The 23,847-nt window shown below is 36.2% G+C and overlaps 1 protein-coding gene and 1 non-coding gene across 7 annotated transcripts; one reads left to right on the forward strand and one right to left on the reverse strand.

The window, feature by feature from the left end:
* Window positions 1-1,003: 1,003 nt before the first annotated feature.
* Window positions 1,004-1,075, reverse strand: Trnaw-cca (transfer RNA tryptophan (anticodon CCA)). Its single transcript has one exon. It is a non-coding gene; the product is annotated as a tRNA-Trp (tRNA).
* Window positions 1,076-1,728: 653 nt separating this feature from the next.
* Window positions 1,729-23,799, forward strand: LOC139967915 (protein regulator of cytokinesis 1-like). 6 transcript variants are annotated; one of them, XM_071972126.1, is made up of 15 exons: window positions 1,729-1,906; window positions 3,144-3,399; window positions 4,741-4,974; window positions 5,225-5,395; window positions 6,294-6,440; window positions 6,986-7,133; window positions 7,603-7,739; window positions 8,588-8,683; window positions 10,061-10,207; window positions 11,214-11,330; window positions 13,375-13,482; window positions 16,872-16,994; window positions 17,890-18,027; window positions 19,733-19,906; window positions 20,463-23,799. In XM_071972126.1, the coding sequence occupies exons 1-15, from the start codon at window positions 1,890-1,892 to the stop codon at window positions 20,553-20,555; spliced, it is 2,106 nt and encodes a 701-aa protein (XP_071828227.1). In that variant the 5' UTR covers window positions 1,729-1,889; the 3' UTR covers window positions 20,556-23,799. The 6 variants fall into 6 exon arrangements, with proteins under 6 accessions (XP_071828227.1, XP_071828229.1, XP_071828228.1 ...); XM_071972128.1 differs by lacking the exon at window positions 16,872-16,994; XM_071972127.1 differs by lacking the exon at window positions 13,375-13,482.
* The last annotated feature ends 48 nt before the right edge of the window (window positions 23,800-23,847 follow it).

Raw genomic sequence — 23,847 nt, forward strand, 5'->3', positions numbered from 1 at the left:
ATCTTGGAAATGTTCAGGTTAGGGAGACACAGAGAGAACAGTTTTGCGTTTCTTCATTATTACGTTAATTGATGTGAGATGACGTTGAATTCGGCTATAATTTTTGGACCGACTTGGCCGCGATTTGGGACCGACTTTCACTGGGGACACCCCCATCCCCTCATAGGCGTACGGAACCATTTCAGTTTGGGGGGCAGAAATTTTTGTGCCCGAAAGTTCCCGTGACACTATCTAAGCGGAGCGCCACCATCAGTTGACGCGTAGCGTACAAGAAAATTTTAGGCCTCTCAGATTGCCGGAAACGGCACTTCTGAGGCCTTGCAAGTTGCATCTAAACATTCTTTATTTTATAATCTCACGGTTTAGAAATTTACACTTCCCCAAAAATTACAAGAAGAAAAAATGGTAACATCACTTTCAAGGGGAAAATAAGACAGTATATTTTTTAAGCTCCTATTTAGTTACCGTATTTATTATTTTAACACAGTACTCAGCTACCTCCAGAAAAACATACATTGTTCAACGACACGTAGGCGGGATAATGTCGCTGTGTCGGGTGAGACTGCAATTTGTCTCACAAAAAAGTATAAAATATAACAAAGAATATGATAAACCTGTATACTTCTAGGGACTATAAGACTAATCATGCTTGTTAATACTTTATATTGTTATTAATATTTCCAAAGCACAACAAAATTATATATAGGCTATACCTGCATTGTATACGCAAGCTGCAAAAAATGGACCATATATGCGACAAGCGATCTGGTCAGATGGGGTGAGAAGTGGGGTGGGGGGGTAGGATATCAAACTCTTGGTTTACTTGTAGTTAATTATAACCTCAATTGCTTACAAAGCCATTTTTTAGTACTGGTGATAGTATATATGTGTGCAAATGATATGAAGCTGCACGTTGGGTGAGAGTAATGTCTTCCCTCAACTATTTGTTTCAGAGAAGTTGATGACAACAGACGTCTGTAAAAGGGAGAGAAAAAAATTCCGCTGATCCCGACGTGATTCGAACACGCAACCTTCTGATCTGGAGTCAGACGCGCTACCGTTGCGCCACGAGATCACTTATATGCAACAGAATATATTGTACTTATATTGCTTATATTTAGTATAGCCTAAATGTAAATTCTAAAATATCTTGCAATTACGGTGGTGATTGCATCATCCAAGCTAGATACTGCAGGTTCACACTTAATGTAGATCAATTTTTCATTAAATAATCCCTTAAAAAACACTTTAGTTAGGAAACGACTCAGAACAAGTTCCCCCAAGTCCAAAAATGTAAGTGTTACCAATATTATACGAGAGTAGGCTACATTATGTTAAATCAAACAAAATAATGGTCATGTCCACGTATATGCCACATAATGAGGGAAAAGCCTTATACTTTAAAGGATCAAAGTACGTAGACCAGGCGTGTAACGTCTATAGTCAAACACACAGGTAATTAAGACAGCGGTTCAGAATAAAATAAACAAAAGCAAGGAACACATACGACTTTTATATAAAATAACATATGTTTGCATTTCCCCCTGCCCCCCGCCACGTACGCCTATGCATGATCCCCTTCCCGGTATGTGCGCCCCTGTATACGTCCGACCATTAGACTTCACAGAAATGACGGTTCCCGTTAACATATCAGACGACAAAATAACGTTCCTACAACGCCCTCAATGGCATCTGAATATTAACCAATCAGCAGGCTCGTCATTTGAACAAATTTTAAATCGCTATCATTCTGTTTACGTGCAAAGATGCCTGTCGATGACGAGTCAATTTAATGAAGATATTTAAGTATTCAACATAAGCGACTTATATTTTTCACCAATAAGTAAAACTGACGGGTTTGACTTCTGTTGCTCCTTGTAGAGAATATCATGGCAGAAAAAAGAAGGTAAGCTTACCCGACATTGCAAAAGTTGCACGTTAAAATGTATGACTAACAGTAACACCTAAGTTCTAGGCTACTGTACTGTGTTACACGTTAGGCGTTGGGCAGCGGCTACTTCATTTATATGAGTGTACGTAACGCCTCTTCTAAGTTAAGGCAAGGCAAATGCTTATGTCACAGTAGCTAACAGCTAACCTATGCAGTAGCGATTTTTAATCCTAGTTGAACTAGGAGTAGGACTTAAAGTATGTAAAGTAACGTTCACCTATCCTTCAACAAAATAAACAGATGAATAAAGTAGCCTAGGCTAGTACTGTACTCATACTTTTCGTAGTAGTAAGTTAGGCTATGCTACAGTATATTACAGTTACTGAAGTTTTGATCTACACAGCCTCGATAAAAACAGTTCAAATTTCTATGGTGATGAAGTAAATGTCATAATTTTTATAATTGACCAGCACATTCATGAATTATTTTACGCATATACTACTGTACTACTATAGTGGCCTAGGCCTGTTACAGTGTTAGTTGTTCTCCCTACAATTTACAAAAAACATCAACTAGAATTAACATGTAGTTAGCCCATGATTTATTTTGACCCCAGGCTGCCTGTATATATTACATTCCTATTAAATTTCCTTTTCCTTTGCATAACTTATTCAAGATTAATATGTTCAGTTCTGAGATAGGCCTGCTGTACATTATTACCTGTTTTGGCTAGACATTTAAATATAATTCGACATGAAGAAGAGGAGCTTAATCTAAACAAGGTCCTTGTGAACACTTTACTCAATTCCTACCTTCTACAAGATATACTGTACATTCATTTGAAATTAGTACTTTTTTTCAAAAGTGAACTTGTAGGAAAACATGTGTGATGTCATACAGCAGGTCCATGCACAAGCACAACTAAAAAGTTTTGTTGTTCTTCAAAATTGGTGAGAGTTTGAAACATAATGTGTACCCATTCCAGATTCCAAACAGCCTGAAGATAAAACTATTTTTGTCATTGCACTATGCACTATTTACATGAATTGACCAATATGCTTGTTTCAAATTCACTTTTGATGCCAAATGCATTATTTTAATAACATGAATAAGTGTACATCGTAAACAGTTAACAGTATGTAGAAATTGAATGTAAACCCTCCAAAGTTCCTCTTCAACATGTCAACATGAATTTTCTTCTAAACTATCCATTTCAACTGTTGACCGCTGGCACCTTTTCTTCTACTGTCAGACAAAGTATGAAACTAGAAGTTTCAAGATGTTTGGATAGTGCTCTGAATGATCTGATATTGATTTGGAATGAAATTGGTATCGAAGAAAACCAACGAGATGACAGGCAGAACGTAGTCCTCCTTCACCTCCAGAATCTCTTGGATGAGATGGTCAGAGAAGAAAAAGAGATGAAGAAGAAGTTGTTAGCCAGTGTGGAAATATGTGGCCAAGAAGTAGTCAAACTCAGCGCAGAACTGAGAGTGGCTCGTTTTGAGGTATCTTGATTGCAAGCAACCCCTCACCTTGAATTGTGTTTGTTTGTTGTCTTTTTTTGTGAAGTACATTTTTATTAATTTTTTTATTTATTGTTTTGTGCCTTTAATTCGTTCATGTGACTTGTGAGTAGAGCATCCCTGATTTTGAACATTACTCATGTATTGAAAAGAATAAGTGGAATTGTTTAACCTGAAGAATGATTGGAACAAGCCGAACCCTGAAAAAATATGCAAGTATTTCGTTAAGAGAATAGTCTCTTATTTAAAAACTTAGACTTTGATTGAAATGACAGCAATGCATAACAAACTACTGTACAGTACTGTAGTGTTGTGCTCTGAACTTCTGTTCTCACATCACTGGTTCAATGTGTGATTGCTGTTGCACATTGACACTTCTTTAATTAGGTAGGCAATTGTCTAAACTTTTCAATAATAGATTAGTGCCTATCAAAAAAGTACATCTTTCCTATAATATGTCACTGATACACCATTCAATTGTTTAGCACTGTGTTTTGTTGGTTTGGTTTTTAACTGCCGAAGCGCAGATAACCCCATGCAGCTTACTTCATATCATATACTGGGTCTCATGGAAGTACAGTTAAAGGTCTGAGTTGTATGGACCCCAACGATAGCACCCCATCATGAAAAGTTTCTTGAGATTATGTAATCGACCTGCCTTGGTTGTAAAATTACCTCTTTCTACCAGTTAGTCTGCAACGCCAGCCACATGTTTTTTCTTGTATGAGGGTCTTTGACACTCTTTGTGTGAATGCTGTATGATTAACTACACTGTAGACATGAACATATTTCCACACAGTGTTTGCACAAAGAGCCTAATGGTGTTAAGAAGCTATGCAGGCTAATTGTAAAGCCTGAGGTCGAGTTACGAAAGTGGCAGGTCGATTATGTAATCACAAACCTTTCCTTGCTAAAGCGTGCTATAATTGGAGCCAATAAAACAGATCTTTGAGACCTCTGGGGTTTGGTCTATTTCTTTACCTGCAATGACACAGCTAAATGAGCTAATCATTCAAATTTGACATCACACAGTAATCGTTTAAATTGTTTCTCTTCTCGCACTAATCCTTTCCCGGTTTCTGTAGTTGAAGGCTACACTACCTACTAGAACAAGGCTAGCATTGAACATCAGTGAAGTTTAATAGAGGGAAGAGATAATACCCTAGTAAATATGATAACCATTTCTCCCTTGGTTGCTCGATATCTGATTTACTTCTTATTTTCACTTTCAAATGTGTTCCATTATGATCATCTAGCTATTGAGCATAATTGCATAAATTGCATCGATTTATTTTTTTACGTTACATATTTTGTCATTTTTAGCCAGAGGAAGACTTGAGCATTCTGCAGGTCGAAAAGGTACTGAGACAAAGAGTAGATGCCCTAAAGAGAGAAAAGAAGGAAAGGATGGACAGGCTAGAGACCCTCCAGAAGACGGAACAATTACTTTGCGACATTTTGTCCACAACGCCGATGTACATACCCACTGGTACAGTCCCAACAGATGAACAGTTAAAGTTGTTACAAGAACACATTGAAACCCTTAGGGCTGACAAGGTACTGTCCAGTTTTTAAAATAAAGCTACAAATCAGCTACAGTAATTGTAAGCTTTCAAAAGAAGTTCTTCAATCTAATTTGGAGTTTACTGGGTTTTGGTGGGGGGGGGGGGGAGGGCGTAATATTGGCTTCTTTTAATATTGAAAACTTGCATAACTTTTGGAAAATATCATATCAAATATTTTGAGATTTTGGAACAAAGCTAACCTTGCACATCTTTCAAACATGTAATTCTTTCCTAACTCGCAGCAACAACGGGAAGATACATTCAGAATTGCCAAGAGAAATATACTGGACCTAATGGACCTCCTAGAGCAGGAGCCCAACACATCATTTGAACGAGACGTCATCTGTGAAGAAGAGGAAACATTCTCTCTCTCAATGGAGAACATGGACGCCCTCAAGAGGTTACAAGAAGAGGTAACATTCCTTTGAGACTCTACATGTGTTAATTTATGCTATGCTATGTCAGCAGCTTATTACTTAACCATTGCAGATCTCTTTATCAACAGACAATTTCTCTCTGATTCTCTATCAATATTTCCTGTTGTGTGGAAAGATATGGTGTGTTTCTGAATGGTCTTGCAATGTGATAGTAATATAACAAAGCCAGCTTGATATAGAAAAACACTAGTATCAATCTCAATTGATCTGCTTTGAAGCTCCCTGTAACCATTTTGGGGATAAATTTTTAATATTTAGTATTGTTCAATACTAAAAAAATTCTATAATAGTGCAGACTATAACCTCACCTCAGTCAAGTTTCATTTCAAATAACAGAGACAATTTGGAAAGTTATCATTTGCTATTTTTCACAACTTAGGTACCATGTCAAAAGTACAGGCATGAGCGAATTCGCGGAATATCCGTGATTTCTTTTCTACCTCGGGGACAAAAACAATTATCCTAACACGCTGTAGCATACGCAAACTGGAGCCTATACCGCAATTTTTGCAAAGTTCCGTGATTTTTCATTTACCTCAGGCTCATCTCTGAAAGTAGGACGCTGAAGGGGCTGCAGCTTCCTGCAGCCTGGCTGCATAGGACAAAATGGTTTGTGTGCTGCAATTGCACACAGTAGGTAACACATGCCTGAATGGATACTTGTTACACCATACTGTTTGATATGGATTCATCCTAGCCGAGCAGGATTTTGCAGCTGCTGCAGCTTTTCTTTTCACGCAGTGCTATATAGTCACCTTACATGAAATTCCTTTGTCAGAAAAGACATAAGGCACTCAGACAACATCAGCAGTACTGAACAAGAAAATGATTATTTATCTATTTGACAGTATGTCCTTGTTTTTGTGTTACTCAGCTGGAAGTCAAGGACAGAGACAACGCAAAATTAGCAGCAGACATTACTGAAGAGATTGAATCCATTTGGAACAGATTGCAGTTTACGGACGGTGAAGCATCCAAGCCGATTACAATGTCGGGTCATAAGCCCAGCGATCTGGAAGTTGTAAGTGGTCACCTTGTCTCATTCCAACATTCAAATTAATTTGTGGATTACACATTTTGTTTTTGAAAAAATAAACATGCAACTATTATGCAAGTTTTTCCACATATTTTTCTTTATTTTTTATTTTTAGATATCTATTCTTATCCTTGACACTCTTTGGATATAAATCAATGTGTGCACTTATCTTTTTACAATTATATACTTTTCCTGGAGCAGTGATATTGCTAATATGCTTAATCTTAGAAGACAATAAATAGTACAACCCCCATGTTAAATAGTAAGTGGTACTAAGAGTTTTCAAAAGGATATTTGATGTGCTTAATAACAACAGATTGCATTTGTTAACTTCTCAGGATTCAGTGCTCCTAGAGACTAGATTAAAAGATTTGAAAGCAGTGATAAAATTTTTGTAAAAATATGATGAACAGTGACAGTTATTTGACTATCTGGCATATTTGGTCGTCATTAGGAAGTTTTAGGCCTGCAGATTAAAAATTTGCTCTTTTTGGTCTTTTTTCATATAATTCTCTTTTGCTATTTTGCAGCTTCAGTCAGAACTTTCAAAGTTACAGGAACTGAAGAAGGCGAATCTGAAGAAAGTCATCGATGCAACAAGGGAGGAAATCTTCATATGGTGGGATAAGTGCTTTTACAGTCGAGAACAAAGAAATGCTTTTGCGGCAGCTTACAACGGTAAACATCAGTCATTCTGTGAGAGAAATAATTTACATTTGAATCCCTTCTCTTGCTCTTTTTTCTTTCTTCTTTTTGTAGTAAAGTTTTAATATTATTTTACATAGCGATAGCCGATAGGTGACGTGTTCTTTTGTGCATTCTGCAATCGAGCAGCTATTTACTTTTCATTTCTGGGACTGATGGCGGGTTAACGATATTCGTTTTCCCTTGAAATTTATGCATCCGACAAAGTTTTTGGTAATAAGATGAAATGATGGTGAACGTTTGTGACCAGCGTTAAAAAAATGCCAGAAAGATAACTGTAAACAATTGTCTTTTCACTATATGGTTTGACATTGTTGTTTTTGTTACATTACTGTATGCTGCGTTTGTAGTGTAAGGTATGGAAGGGGATGGGGAGGGGGGCTGTTAGGGTTAATGATCTACATGATCTACAAGAACATCTGTCTATGATTATGTCCGTCAGACGAATATACAGAGGAACTGCTTCAGCAACACGACGAAGAGCTTGTGAAGGTGAAGAATTATCATGAGGCTAACAAAACCCTTCTAGAGTCTGTCAAGAGGAGGGAGGAAATGTGGAAACAGATGCTAGAATTTGAGGTAATATTTGTTAATTTTACATCTTGTAAAGTTCTCATCTGAAGGTGAAAGTTTTTTATTTTATTTGTTATGAAGTTACCTTCAAACTTGATAAGTATAGGCAGTAGAAATTTCAGTGACTAGACTAGGTGGGGTCTATATTGCTAGAAAGTTACCAACCTCATGCTAGGCTAGGTAGATGGCAGTGCTTAGGTATCACAGAGATCAGCAAGTATCCATGTGAAAAATATACAAACCAGTAAACTTTTCATTCAAGTGTTGTGATATGTTTCATGAAAAGATATTGACACTGTGTGAATTTGTGATACTGATACACCATAACCATTTTTGATTTTGTGGTTTAACTTTTGCAAGATAATGTTTACAAGACCTGAGAATTCATTGGTCTTCTTTATAACTCTCCTGGAACAGATTGGTTTTCCACCTTGGAACCGGTGAGCTCCCGATTCCAAGGAACTGAATGCAACAAACTTCTCTAAGTTCTCTTGGCTGCCAAATGATCTTGTATCTTCCAAGGCACCAAAGGCGTCGTTCGTTCCAGCCCCCAGAACTGCTGACTGGATCACTGAGTCAGTGACAATTCATGCCCCTGTCGGCCCCTGTAACTAATCATATCCAAATGAAGAGATAAAATGACTATTTGCAGTAGTTGTGTGGCATACAGAGCAGTCGAGGTGCCACACAACATGTAGAAATTTTTAATAATGTATTTAAACAAATCCTCTCTGGAATAAACTTGACAGAGTTTACCAGCATGTGGCCTTTGGCAGTTCATTTGCTCAGTCTTTATAAAGTTTGCTGGGAATGATTTTAACTATGTGTTTTTTTATCGTTTTTTTTTTCTTCAGAAAAAAGCAACTGACCCAAACAGGTTCAACAATAGAGGATGTGTATTACTACAGGAGGAAAAGATGAGAGCAAAACTAAACAAAGACTTGCCTAAGGTATGTAATTAACCCAACGTACCCCTTGAAACATTACAATAACACATCACTAAACAAAGACTTGCCTTAGGTACGTAATTAACCCAACATAGATATTGAAACATTAGGATACCCTCTACAAGTTCTTCATACTCCTAATGTTGCACTTTATATGTTTCACTGAGACATGGATTTTCCAGCTGGTGACTCAAGATTTTTATTTGGATGAATTAAGTATTTTACATAATTATGCCCAAATATTGTAGCCTATTGTTCTCAGTGAAGTTAAAAATTAATTGAGGCCTGCAGTAGTTAAAAAAATGAAACCTTCTAAACATGGTATGTAAGGCTGAGAAATTTGTCTGTTTCTTATTCTTAATGTAAAAGGTGGAAAATTCAAAGACTAGACTGAGACACCATCTGTGGTACTGTGTGTTCTTTATTGTGGATCTTGATGTGTTTGTTACCAAGTCTTAGTTAATCCAGTCTTCCTGAATATAAATGAAATCTACACGAAAGTCTACCTTGAGAACTGCAGGATTGGCTAGATAAATGATGACGTACACATCTATTTAGCAAGAACGATGCATATATGTCACCATAACACTCGTGGTTGAACTGTTAAAGTTAAAGGTTGAAGTTCCCCAATATTCAGCAACATATTCAACTCAGTGAAATAGAGGGAAGTATTCACAATTACATCTTAATGTGCCTGTCACATTAGTTTGAGGATGCCTCATAAATCAGTCATCATAGAAAACTCAGTTGAGTCATTTTTGTATTTCTCGTTCTCTTCACACTCCATGGCTGTCCAGCCTTTTAGTTTTATTGATTGCTAGCAAATAAGTTTCCTTTACAAAGCAACCCTACTTGTCTGTCCATTAAAGCCACTGCTGCTATATCAAGTTCTGATGGATAATTATGGTTAAGACCATCCACAAACAGCTTTGTGTCGGTGGATCTTCTATGATTAGTACCGATACCTAGTCAAATGCAAATCATGATGATATCAAATATCAGTATCGTAAACTACTAAACTAGATGTTCTTGTTTTTTTTCGTTTTTTCATGTTAAGTGCTCTTTCTTCATGAGTGTAATGTCACAGTTTGGGCAATGATGGCAACATTAACTAGGCCAAACATTCCTGCACTTTTAAGCCCTAATGTACCGTGTAGGTTGAGGCTCATAAGAAAAAGGATTTTGACGAGATTCAAAGATAGCAATATTAGCGATCATCTTTGAGTCAAATCTTTTGGGTGAAACTGATCTGATATGATATATAACCAAGATGTAGATTAACTATGATTTCATTAGTTTACATTTCCATCACATTCCCATATTTCTCGATATTTGTTGATGTTCGTATCAAATTTGTCTTCTTCTCTGCAACTTTTCCAGTTGGAAAAAGTACTCGGAGATAAAATTGAGCAGTGGGAGGGGCAGAACGGCACTCCCTTCCTGGTCGATGGAGTTCGATTCGTGGATTACGTGGAGGCTCAATGGGCGGCCCATGAACAGCATAAGAAAATAGTGAAAGAGCAAAGGGTGAGTATTCCAGATGTAAGGAGCAAAGCAAAACAAGACTCTGCATGGAGGCAGATAAACAAGAAATGATCAACGATGTGAAATTTCATGTCTGCAGAGATTATCTGCAACTGTTCACAAGCCAAGATCTTCAAAACTTGTTGCCACTTGTTAATAAATTCTAGTGCATGAATATAATGTACACATGTGCTAAAAGCATATTCTCACTGGCATTTTCCTTGGATTAATAGAAAAACAGCATCTGTATATATTGGCTTTTAGCAAATAGATTACTTATGCACTGGCAATTTTCTTGAATTAATACAAAAATCAACATGTTTCTTTGCCCGTAAAAAAATTTTTGATGCTTTTTTTTTTCGTTTTTACTGGCAAATGGCAAAACCCACTGGCAATTGGGGAGTAAATAGCCTGGATTTCCAGGCCTGCTTGAATTACTGATATAAAAAAAAATTGGTCTGTATAGAGAATTAGAAAAATTTGAACTATTGGTGATGGATTGTAGAGCAATATTGAACTCATTGGATAGCAGGTACAGTACAAAGAAACATCACTATATGGTAAACATTATAGTGATAACTGGAATATTCTCTCTCTCCCCCCCCCCCCCATAAAACAAAAATTGTCAATCATGTTCCAACAACCCCTGCCTTGAACAAAATGGGTGCACATAATATTTGTTGCCGAGTTTGATGAGCCTATATCAGTTTCTGTAGAAAATAATATTTTCAAATGGTTATGGCATACGGTACTTCTTAGGACAATTTATCATGGTTTCATATTTATTTCCCCTTTAAGTAAGACTCGGCTGACATAATACATTTTGTTAGTGCTCAGCAGAGTTCAGCTGGCAGTCTCTGTGCTATGATGCAAATTTCAAATGAGTTTGTTTTGCCGACCACTGACTCATCATTCCTCCTCGGTTGATCCGATGCAATTCATTCATGTGCAGGTAAAAATGATGATGAAAGTGAAAATGATATTTTTCCGACTATTATATTCATCCTAGGTAAATGCGAGGAGCAAGGAGACAGAGCATGAGATGAGATGGGGAAGCAAACCTACCACTCCGAACAAGAGGCGGTTCCCTGGTACCCCAAACAGAACACCCAAGAGGATGAAAGGGGTAAGATCCCCCTCTGTCCAGAGAATTCCTCGATAACAGGACAGAATCTTTACAAACACACACACACACACGAAAATAAAACTTTCTTTTTGCTTTGCAAACTTTGCACGGATATTTTGCCATCAAGTTGCGTTATTTTGTTCTTTTGGAATGTTTGAAACTAACTGATGTCCATTGTCTTCAATTTCAATCATTTAACTGCCATTTTTTCACTTTTCCATATTTATGTTTTATATAGTTTTTATTTTGTGCTCGATACTTGTATCATTACAACAACCATCAGTTGAATTCTTTAAGGAGGTATTCAGCAATATTTTATTATTCATCCTAATAAATCAATTGTTTTTTTTTTTCTATTTAGAAGCAGAATATAGCTTATTCTCTCTTCAGCTTGTAAAATTTATTTTTAATTCTATAGACTTGGTATTAATTTTTTTTACATTTTTTTTTTACAATTGTACAGATATTTATTGTACAGATAAAGTTATGTCATAATTGGACTTGGATTCAGAATTTGACCTACATATTAACCAGATATAATGAAGCCACACCATATCTTACCGCTAATGACTTTTTCTCTTTGAAAAAGATAGCCGTCTTTAGTTGCATGCTAGGCGAATGTATCCAAGTATTATACAACTTCCAACAAATGTCTTTATACTGCATAAAAAGCAGCCAAAAAAACAAACTAAGAGATTGAAAAAATGGAATTAATTCATAGTCTGCATGAGTCAGTAGTGGAGGTGGTATAAGGTTGTTAGATTTCAACTTATATGTAATAATCAGTAATGTGGAATTTATAAAAAGGCATCATAATTCATAAATAACAAATAAGTAGAGAATAGAAAAAAGGAGATGATGATTCATAGCATTCATGGAATTGTTATGAAGATGTAAACTGTCAACTTGTATGATGGATTTATCATTCATAACAGCTTTAAAAAGCTTATCCCCCCAACAAAAATTATATATACATATATATATATATAAATATATATATATATATATATATATATATATAGATATATAGATATATATATATATATATCTATATATATATATATATATATATATATATATATATATATATATATAATAAAAATAGAAAGAAGGAAACATATCATTCAAACAATGATATTAATCATGGATATCTTTCTTTACAGTAGTTGTTTTCTATAAAAAAAAAAAAGAGTCTAAGTTGTCTAGAAATACATCCATGTGGCATTGGTGGTATAGGCATGGAGGTACTAGACTTAAAGTCACATTTGTAGTTTATTTATCTCATAGTTCCAATCAAAAATGTAGTTTTGTTACATGTAATAGAGTGAGAGGCACACAATAACATTTTGGAAAGATTGAAGCCCCATACAAGTGAAATACTGTTACGCACCCTCACATGTTCTGCACTTTTGATGTTTGCTGTTTCTTTTCATTTTTTGTTTGGAATGGTTCTCGCAAACTTTTCTCTTTCCAATCAAAGAAGTACTTTCTTTCGAAAAATAACCGCACTTGACTCTGCATGTCAGATCGAAAAGGTCATTTCTGCATCTTCTCTTAGCGAGTCTGTTTGGTGGATGCGATTAAATAGCAGTTTGGGAGTATTACATATTCATGAAGCCATGTCTCTATAACTGCTTCTACACTGCTAATTTAATCATGCAGACAGAATGGACTATACAGACCACAGAAAAATAGCACACACAGATGTACATTATCAAACAGAATTACAAGAGAAAGAAATGGAGCTAAATATTAACCTGTTTATAAATTTCTATCATTCAATAATTGATGTTTTGCATCAGTTTAAAACAATTAACCATGCAACGGACATGAACCCGCACGTTCATATTGTAATAAATGATCATACGAAAAGAAAAACCTGTTTGGATTCAAGGTGTATGCTTTATTTGCTGTGAGATTTGACGTCATTTCTTGTAAGAACACAGTTTTACTTAAAGCCCCCCTTCTAGTTACTAATAGCGTTAACCCTCGCAGCATTTCCAAAGTGTGTCTCTATCATCAAAGTACTGGGTTAATTCCACAGGCTAACGGAACAATGGTAGGCTCCCCAAGGCTAGGCTCAACCTCTGTCATGCCTTCACCCCGCAGTGCCGGACGACCACCTCACATGGGGACCAGCTACATGAGAACGGTAGGTCTCCAGTCCAAAGCTTGAGAGTGCAGTGCCTTCGCCTATCTGTATATTGGTAGAAAGCTTTCATAGCCAGACATTGTAAGATCTTCATGCCCATTAGTGATGATTGATTGATTGATATTGATCAATCAACCCCCAGAAACATGTCAGTACTGAACTTTGCTTGCTCCGTCCATACTTGTTTCTCTTTATCTCTGCGCTGCTTTCGCTCGTCTCTTCCTGTGCAAGTTTTTCTCTATGATCAGGTTTCACATCTATAACATAAATTAAATTTAATCTGCAGCCTGGTTTCATTCAGCGCCCAACACCCTCCCCCCCCTCCCCCTCCCCCTCCTCGCCCCATCTTATTTTTTTTTCAAAAAACTATTAAAGTTTCCAGCCTTGTTCATGTCCAGTTTCAAACCACATGTTTGAAACTGCATTTACATTCTTCAAACTCATCGCCTCATCAAATTTGTTGAAAATTTACAATCAACGATCCCTGTGCATCAGAGTTATCAAACATCATTCTCTTGCCAAATATAATCTAAATAAATCCATATAAAACTACCAAAAACACTTCTTAATTGTCATGCTGTTGTCCAATTGTGTCTGTGTCATTTACCAAACGAAGACCTTTACTGTGATGTTTGGGTCAGTCACCGTCAGTGAAGAAAATACCGTCAAGAATGTGTACAACTCTTTTAAGTAATTTGGGAGTAATCTTTGACACACAAATTTTAGTTATTCTAGGTTGTTAACTTTCCATGGCCTATGTTAATATGGTTGTATAGAATGTAGTTTGACCTATTCAGAACATGAAAAACATGAATATGAAATGAGAAGCCATGTGTTGTTGATCTTAAAAATAAAAATTTAAAAAAATTCTTTTAGTATATATACAACACCACTCACTCACAGTGTGAACAATAAACACAAATTAGTCTCTAAAAGTGTGCAAAGATTTTAGATATCAAGCAAACATTCTATGTTTGCGTTTGGCAAGTTTTCCCAATGAAATATCAAATACTTCCTAAATTAAGTAACTGCAAATTGAATTTGTCAAAACTAAGACACCAAGCAAGAATTGTGAAATAAGTTTAAAGGAATCATTCCACTCAATTCTAAGCATTTCATTGGCCATACACTGTCACATTTCTATTAACCCCATGCAAATATGAAAAACCTTACATATTCTTATTTTATATAATTTCCTTTGTTATTTGAATTATAACATGATACCTCCAGCTAATTAATAGCATCTTTAGGAGCTTTTAAGTCTAGCCAATTTTCAAATTAATTTATTGGTTGGATTTTCTTCAGCAATGGTTGGTGACACAGTCTTAATCCCAGTTTAAAACCTTACTGTTTTCATTTTAAAATCAGTCAGACATGCTCTGTCATGTGACTGAGTACCTCAAAGGCATTGAAGACTCACCCAAACCACTTGCGGCCATCTGAAAAAGTTAACTTTCTGTTGCTTGCAAGTGACGTTTTGTTCATGTCGCTACAAAATGCAGACAGTAATGAAACCTGATACCTTGTTATCTTTATCTAGACCTGAGATGTCCATCGCTGTATTATTTGTACACTGTGCTGTGGGTATTGACCGCAGCTGTATGTACTGACTGTACACTAGTGTCTAATTACCGACGGTAGCAAGCTGTGTGTGTATTTTCTGGGATCTATGGTGGTGTCTAACACTTCTGTTACACCTCATTCGAAACTAGGTCAGATTACCGACATTAGATGTTTCTTTTTGCGCGAGTCTTCACACCCTTTAAGATAGCTTAAATGCTCCATTTGGTGGCCTAAGCATCAAAAGTGTGCATACCACATTCACAATTCAGTTCTTCTTTCTTGGCGTAAGCCAGTGATTAAATGTGACAGGTTTCCCTGTATTATTACTGTATTGTACACAGGACAATGAGTAATGAATATGAAAAGAGCAGATCTAACTACTATATATCTGAGGAAATATCCTCTTGGATTACAACATTATCTGGTTATCTAACAGCCATTATAAACAGGACAATGAGGCTTTCAACCTCATATAACGCATAGTGTCTGCTTTGAGTGTTCTTCAAATTAGGCTTGAAGTTCCTTGAATCGCTGTCAACCTCGTATAATGCATAGTGTCTGCCTTGAGTGTTCTTCAAAGTAGGCTTGAAGTCCCTTGAACAGCTTTCAACCTCCTATAATGCATAGTCCCTGCATTGAGTGTTCTTCAAAGTAGGCTTGAAGTTCCTTGAACAGCTTTCAACCTCATATAATGCATAGTCTCTGCTTTGAGTGTTCTTCAAAGTAGGTTTGAAGTTCCTTGAACAGCTTTCAACCTCATATAATGCATAGTCTCTGCTTTGAGTGTTCTTCAAAGTAAGTTTGAAGTTCCTTGAACAGCTTTCAACCTCATATGACCCATAGTCTCTGCTTTGAGTGTTCTTCAAAGTAGGTTTGAAGTTCCTTGAACAGCTTTCAACCTCATATAATGCATAGTCTCTGCTTTGAGTGTTCTTCAAACTTCAAAGTAAGCTTGAAGTTCCTTGAACAGCTTTCAACCTCATATAATGCATAGTCACTGCTTTGAGTGTCCTTCAAAGTAAGCTTGAAGTTCCTTGAACAGCTTTCAACCTCATATAATGCATAGTCTCTGCTTTGAGTGTTCTTCAAAGTAGGCTTGAAGTTCCTTGAACAGCTTTCAACCTCTATAATGCATAGTCTCTGCTTTGAGTGCTCTTCAAAGTAAGTTTGAAGTTCCTTGAACAGCTTTCAACCTCATATGACCCATAGTCTCTGCTTTGAGTGTTCTTCAAAGTAAGTTTGAAGTTCCTTGAACGGCTTTCAACCTCATATAATGCATAGTCTCTGCTTTGAGTGTTCTTTAAAGTAGGTTTGAAGTTCCTTGAACAGCTTTCAACCTCATATAATGCATAGTCTCTGCTTTGAGTGTTCTTCAAACTTCAAAGTAAGCTTGAAGTTCCTTGAACAGCTTTCAACCTCATATAATGCATAGTCTCTGCTTTGAGTGTTCTTCAAAGTAGGCTTGAGGTTCCTTGAACAGCTTTCAACCTCATATAATGCATAGTCTCTGCTTTGAGGGTTCTTCAAAGTAGGCTTGAAGTTCCTTGATTGTTTTTTCAACCTCATATAACGCATAGTCTCTGCTTTGAGTGTTCTTCAAAGAAGGCTTGAAGTTCCTTGATTGTTTATCAACCTCATATAACGCATCTAGTCTCTGCTTTCCATTTCATGCTATTTTACTCCATCTCATCTTCTGTGATATCCTTTTTCTCAGATATTTAATGTTTCATTTATCTCACTACTAAAAAATAACCTTATCATCTTCACCACCCTCTTTCTATTTTCATTCTTTTTTTTGTTCTTTCATATTTCCTTTCGTCCTTTAGCGTCCTCCTAAGTCCCCAGCTATCGCACGTAACCCTTCAATGAGGCACCTTAAAGTATCATGCAGTAGTCGGGTTATCACTCACTCCAAGGATCGTGACAAAGCGAAAACAGATCACAAACCAGTGAGTCAAACGACAAAACCGTAGATCTCTTCGAGATGATGGGTTTATATGACAAAGGAGTATTGGCGCGGCAAAAATTTGGGTGTAGTACGAAAGTTTACGAAAACCCCTCCTCGAAAAATTTGGATTCTAAATAGTGGGTTGTTTAAACATTTTGATGAATGAATTCAGGCAAATGACCTTTTAAGTACAGGGAAGGTATTTGTGGCATTTAGAGAGAATATTATGTTTCATGTAGCAAAGAAAAATTTGACTAAATCTTCTTTCCTGGCTTTTTACTATTCAACTGTTAGGCTCTTTAACTACATGAGTCAGTACAGGGGTAACAGGATTAGATTTGCACACTGTCATTCTTAGACACTGTAAACAGAGGCTGCATTATTCATAATGCAGAACTCTTACTTCCTAAGAGCTTCTGCTACCAGTGCAAGTAAGTAAGATAATTCTAGTTGTCTACGATTACAAACGTTTTCCTAATGCCAAAAATAGTATGATTTTCATTTTTTGTTTATCAACTCAATTATGAAAGGCTTGACGAAAGAAAACAGATCAAATGAACGGTTACTCTATGGTTTTACAGCTATTTTTGTGGGCTAAACGAAAATAGAAGGCATCAAATATTCCAAACACGTTGGTATTTTTCCCCCAAAATTATATCAGAGGAGAGAAGATTGAAGAGCATGGGGCCATTGAACAATAATAAAAATGGTACTAAGTGAAGATGAATTGTCTATCTGTAACACTAATCAAGTATATTATATATGTGATCATAGTTCATCCCATACCTAGTATAATCCAATATGCATGTTTTTCTGCATTTTTCTCTTTTTCATTTGGTGGCATATGCAAATTATCCTCACAAAGGTATAAATTTGGCTAACTTTATTTTTCCCAGAATTTACCAAACTCACCCATCATTCCATCCAGCACAAATGCAAGCGATTGCACTAACCTGCAACTTTCAGTTCACATACCATTCCCGTCGCCTGCGGACAAACTGAAAATCACCAGGCAAAGGAAGACGTTGAAAGCAGTGAGTGTAAATTCATACTAGTTCACTATACTAGTCTTGGAGTTACATCTGCCTGTTCTTCATTCTGTCTGCTAGGCCTCGTGTCTCGCTTGATATGAGAAATTCTGAACCAATTCATGGGCAGACTCTGCAATTAAAAATGAATATATCGTTGAAGGTTCATGTGATATCATTTTTGCCATTAAAGTAGATATATTGTGTGGCATGATATGATACTTGTGTAGAACATCAACATTCATTCATCAGGTGAAAAGTGGTGTATTAACATTGTGAATTCATACTAGTTTATCATACTGCTGTAGTCTTTGAAAAACATCTACGTGGTTTTTTCATTCTGTCTGTTAGGCCTTGTGCTGCAGCTTGGCTTGACATAAGTACATTCTGCAATTAAAAATATTATATTATGGGTAAAGGTTCAAGTAAAATCAATTTTCTATTAAAATATAGACATATATATTTGTTTTAATAATTATTTTATTTATTTATTATTTTGTGTGTGTGTGGTATGATACTTGTGGAGGACATCAAACAGTACAGACGGTCATCATGTGAAAATGGGTGTAACATTTGGAAGTTTGGATCTGACCTTGGTATTGTGTGTAACCACTGGGCAGTATATGCTTTATGGGTTAATCCATGCCAAATCAACAGAGGCCTCCACGTCGACCCTCTCAGAATCGCCTGAAATTGATATGGTGTCTTGCCACATGTCTCAAAGGATGAAAATGGGCAAAAAAGCATTTTAAAACGTTTTGGTTGCTAGGATATGGCCCCGCCTTGCAACCAAATCCAGATTGCTTTTTAAGAGCCCTAAATTTGTGTCAAGTTTGGAGGCATCTTTTGCATAAATGTAAAGTATTTTATGTCTGATATTGTGGAAGACATTGACCAGTCTTTTAATTTCAGCTAACTTTGAGAAAAATTTCTGGTCTCAATTTTCGGTAACAAGTAATTGAAATGACAGAAAATGAGATAGGGGCCTTTTCTGGCCCTACTTTGAGTGTGCTCTATATTCACAAGCAAAGGCATGTTTGAGATTTAATTTGCATAGGATGCTTTTCAAGTGGTAGTACAGTACTTGTACAGGAGAAGTGCAAAAAAATGTCAAGGGGGTCGTACGTTCTGTTTTACCTCCATGTTTTTTACGGACAGCACCCTCAAACTTAAGATGTCTTACTTCTGGCCCTAATTGGGGTCCAATTTGGGCATGTGGGTAAATTTCACTTTTCTTAAAAAAATCACCATTTTTCAGGAGTGTATTGACCCTATTTTTAAAAACTCAAATCAAAAGTTTGTGTACTTATGTATGTTATCTACTCAAATTTTTGACTCGAAAATTGCGAAAATCATGCACTTCATATGTATGAAAATGCTTCCACAGGCCCCGATTTGAGTAATTCAAATGACAATAACTTCTTAGAATTAGCATACAGGTGCTTAACAATTAAGAGGGTGGTACACAAGTATCAGGGCTACCAATAAACTGCATTTTCAGGGTCGTATGCCCAACGATGCTTGTGAACAGCGCCCTCAAAAATTACATTTTACCAATATTTTGGGCTATTATATTAAAGGGAGCAATTTGTGTGACACAGCATTATCTTGCATAGTAAAATGGTATAAGTTATATAAGTGAGGCCACCATATGTCCTTTCATAGCAAAAATCATAATTTTTTTAATGCAATCTTTCCTCTATTGTATCAGACACCTAAGAAGCTTAGACAAACGCCATCTAGGAATTCCCGCCGGAAAGTTCTTGGGGAAAAGAACTCTGAGCTTTCCTTCAGCACCACTATGAGCAGTAACAGTTGGAAACCTGGAAGAAATACATCTATCAGCTCTGTGGGATCAAGCTGCCCATCCTACACCGATTTCTCGGTAAGTTGTCAAAACGTTGCTAATGTTGAGCACCGTAGGGTCGTCCAGGCTGTCATGGGTGTGACCGTGTCCTACAGAAGTAAAGCATTTGAATCATAGGACAGAAGTAAATTGCCATGCTTTGGTCTGATCTTGAAAACCTTGTCACTTTTGTATGCTGGAATTTATTTAAATTGCAGGATTAGCTGCAAAGCTCTTTGGTACAGCTTGAATCCTGCAGGTTTTTTTTGAGGTTGATGCTTGTGTTAAGATAACTGATTCCTTTCCTGTTTAACACTTACAATTTTAACAAACATATTCAAAACATAATTTGAACTTTGAAACTGTATTACTCAAGCTACTGGATTACATCGTTGTGGGAATTTTTGCAAATAAGCAACAAACAAATTTGATCATGTTTGACTCAAGAACTCTGCTTTTAAGAATTTAGGTCAAAAGTATCCCTAGGTTTTGTTTGCAATGTGCTCCTTGATCCATTTTTGCAAATTATTCCAAATCAGAATGGAGTAGAACAATTTCATATCTGTTCCATAATATTTCTAACTTTGGTTCACAGAGACATTTAGACAGTGAAAATCGTCAGTACTGTCTGAGCAGCAGTGTAGTGACCAGCCCACAGCGCTCCCATTCCAGAGTGACGGGCATGTAAACACCACACAGGGATCTAGCCATCGTAAACTACCGCTACGGGAGGAAAAATGTTCGTATTTGTGAATCGGTCTCAGACACTTCTTGCTTAAGCTGAAATACTTGAAATGGAGTTGCAGGTGTTTCTGGGGAGAGATCAACGACTGGTCAATATTTGTTCTGGTCTTAAGTGTTTTTTATTGTATTGAGACATAAACCCAAACAGCATCTTTAGCTTATATATGATAGGGATTTTGTGATAACAATGCAACTACTCCAACCAGCTAAGAAAAAAATCTTGGGCTGTTTTGAAGATATTCTAGTTAAAAAGTTGTACCTAGTAGCTGTCAGTCAAAGTTTTTGCATTTTCTCTCTTGATTTTGTTTTCTTCATGTTTTCAAGGTAGAATGTTAACAGCATTGACATTGAAAACCATAGCCATCCTCAGATCATGTCAAGAAAATGTGTAGTAAGACATAAAAAGACATAAGAAGCTGGGGCACATGTGCGTTAGTGATGTCATATTTAGACTTGGTCAAGTCTTCAGGCTCATCTGTGAAGGCTCTTAAAAACTGAGATATCTCCCAAATGGAATCAGATTTTTCCTAGCTGTGTGGGGAAGTTGTCGATACTATAGCGATGGTTGGGTTTGTGTCTCCTTGAACACTGCAGTTGGTGTTGAAGTTGACACAGTCTGCTGACACTGCATTTGTTAGTTCAAAGAAAGTTAAGGTACTTGAAGTTAAAATCTGCTCGTTTAGTTAAAAGAAAATCCACAGCAGATGTGATATTAAGCATAAACATTTGCCAACGATAAAAGTTAAAACGTTGAAGTACAGTAAGGTTGTGGACCACGAAATTTTCTGTATCGGATTAAACGGTTAATTTAATTAGCAGCATCTAAATGGTTCCATTTGTTAGAATAATAGTATATCCAATGATATGTAAATACTATATCACTTTGTCAGAGTGACACAAAGTTAGAAAACCAAGTTGCAATATGCAGCTTTAATGCAAATCAGGTTGAACTGCTGTACTGAACTGGTAATCTTCAAGGCATAAACTATAGTAGAACTCTCTTGGAAAATGGTGGAAAAAATTTTCTTAAAACTTGTCTTAAGGCTTAAAACTTAAATATTTCAGCAAATATGGGACGTATGACATCGTCAGTGTTCATTCGTCATTCTTGTAAAACAAAGGTCGCTTTAATTCCGTCTCATTGAAAACACCTGCCATTCGGAGCAGAAAGTGTTCGACAGACGTTTGAAATACCTTTTCAAAAGAATGCAGGAGTTTGCGCAAGTTTGGAAGAGTATTATAGAGTTTTCACTGTTGTGTTTATGGTGATTAACTTCTCCAAACGTAGCCCCAACAGTCTTGCAATTAAAAATGTACGTTGTGGATCCAGTGCTACTTTTCTCTTAATCCTGGATATTTATCAACTGAACTTCTGTGACAAAGCTACTTACCCTGTATAGAAAGAACGGTTGTACTTTGTTGTTCAAATAAGTTTCTCAAGTATGCAAAATTTAATCAGTTTATTAAGTTCGCTTTTCATTCAAGAAACAGACCATTTATGAATTCCCTACTCTGTAAGGCAGTATTCACAAATGTTTCTCGTAACGGCAAACCTTTATTGGCACTTTTTTTTTCTTTTCTTTCTCATTTACGTTTTTTTCTCACATTTAAAGCTTGGCAAAGAAATAATACAAAATACAGGAATTAGAAACAGTAGTGGCAAGAAAGTAAAGTAAAATATTCTTTAGTTCTGCATCATAGATTAAATTACTTGAATGGTTGCTGGGTGGAAGATCAATTCTGCATAGAATAAATTACTGGAATGGTTGCTGGGTGGAAGATTAAGCAAGTCTTTATGATTTTTTAGTACAGAGACCTGTGTACTAAGGGTCTTCAGTATTGCTGCTTCTAAGTTTACAGTTTTGGAAAAATGACATTAAACAAAAAAATTGTTTTGCTGTCCAGAGTATCTCTAACATTGTGAAGGGTGAAAATGTTAATATATCAACGCTAGAGAAATGATCTGAAAGAGGTAATAAGAGATGCGGTAACTTTTGCTCATAGCTGACCATTTTTTATCTCCGGCCCGGTACGTTAGAGGTCAGTACTGATGATCCTTAGATATAACAGATAGATTCAAGGCATAAAATGATGGGGGAAGTGCCATCATGGCTCACTGTATGTAGTCTGTATCTAGCCTCCACGTAACGTAAAAATGTAAACTTGATTGCAAAAATCATTCTAATGTCTATTTTCATTTTGATAATGCAATTCAATCAATCGACTGAACTTGATTTCACTGAATATTCTAAAGTTAAAAATGATAGTCATTGTTTTAAGAATGTAACAAGTTACATCCACATGTAAACTCTGATTTACTTTATGTTTATATTTTCTCAGTTAAAGTTTTTTGCAAGTGAGATTTGGAGATACCACCAATAACACAATAAATAATAGTGTGGTGTTATCAGTGTTAAACGGTGACAAATGAATTGTGTATGTTGTAAACTAATACATGCAGTCCTCAGCTAGCCATTCCATGACTCAATCTGCACTTTGGTAAATTCGAAGTTAATGAATTAATACAGTGAAGTCAGGATTGATGATGATTTAGTGCTTTCATTCTGTATACATAGTAACTATTTTATGAATTTCTTTTATCGTCTGATACTACTGAGGTTCTGTGTACAAGAAAGAAACCACTGCTAAAATTCTTTGAATAGTTTGTATAGCAATATTTGGTATGACATTTGTTATGCTGTAAATCTGCTAAATTATTCCCTGGAGTGATACACCATGATTCAGGCTTGGCAGATGGCATCCTAATACAGGTTATTGTAATGTTAGTTGACTATTAGTCTCCTTTACAACCAGCCACAAAAGCACCGTTTTATCTAATAGAGTAAGCAGAACTTGACAAAATAATTTGGTACTCTCCATTACAAACTACATTCCCTTCTACTCCCCTTCTTTACCCATAAACCACCAATGTCTGGTACAATCCCTGGTTTGGGTCACGCTTCAAGAAGAGGTTTGTCTGTTGGCCTATCTATACCTATATATTCATAACACAGAAGAAACACTGTAATAGAGCCCCTGATGGATTCGAATAGCATTAGGTTTGTAAATAGGTGGTGGTATGTTTTTACTCGTAAGGTTAGAAATGTGATCTTTACATTAATATCTGTACATAATAAATGCTTTTTGCTGTTTTACAAACTAAAAGTGGTCTGTTTTCTTTGTCATTTTGTGTTATTGCTGTATCTTGGCCTTTATATTAACTACACTTCAATATA

The sequence above is a fragment of the Apostichopus japonicus genome, chromosome 5, assembly GCF_037975245.1.
Source record: "Apostichopus japonicus isolate 1M-3 chromosome 5, ASM3797524v1, whole genome shotgun sequence".
In the NCBI taxonomy this organism is placed as follows: Eukaryota; Metazoa; Echinodermata; class Holothuroidea; order Aspidochirotida; family Stichopodidae; genus Apostichopus; species Apostichopus japonicus.

Coding starts and splice junctions, on each gene's coding strand:
- LOC139967915 (XM_071972126.1), top strand. Junction 7,134..7,602: donor TTTTGCGGCAGCTTACAACG/GTAAACATCAGT, acceptor TATGTCCGTCAG/ACGAATATACAGAGGAACTG. Junction 18,028..19,732: donor AAAGGAAGACGTTGAAAGCA/GTGAGTGTAAAT, acceptor CTATTGTATCAG/ACACCTAAGAAGCTTAGACA.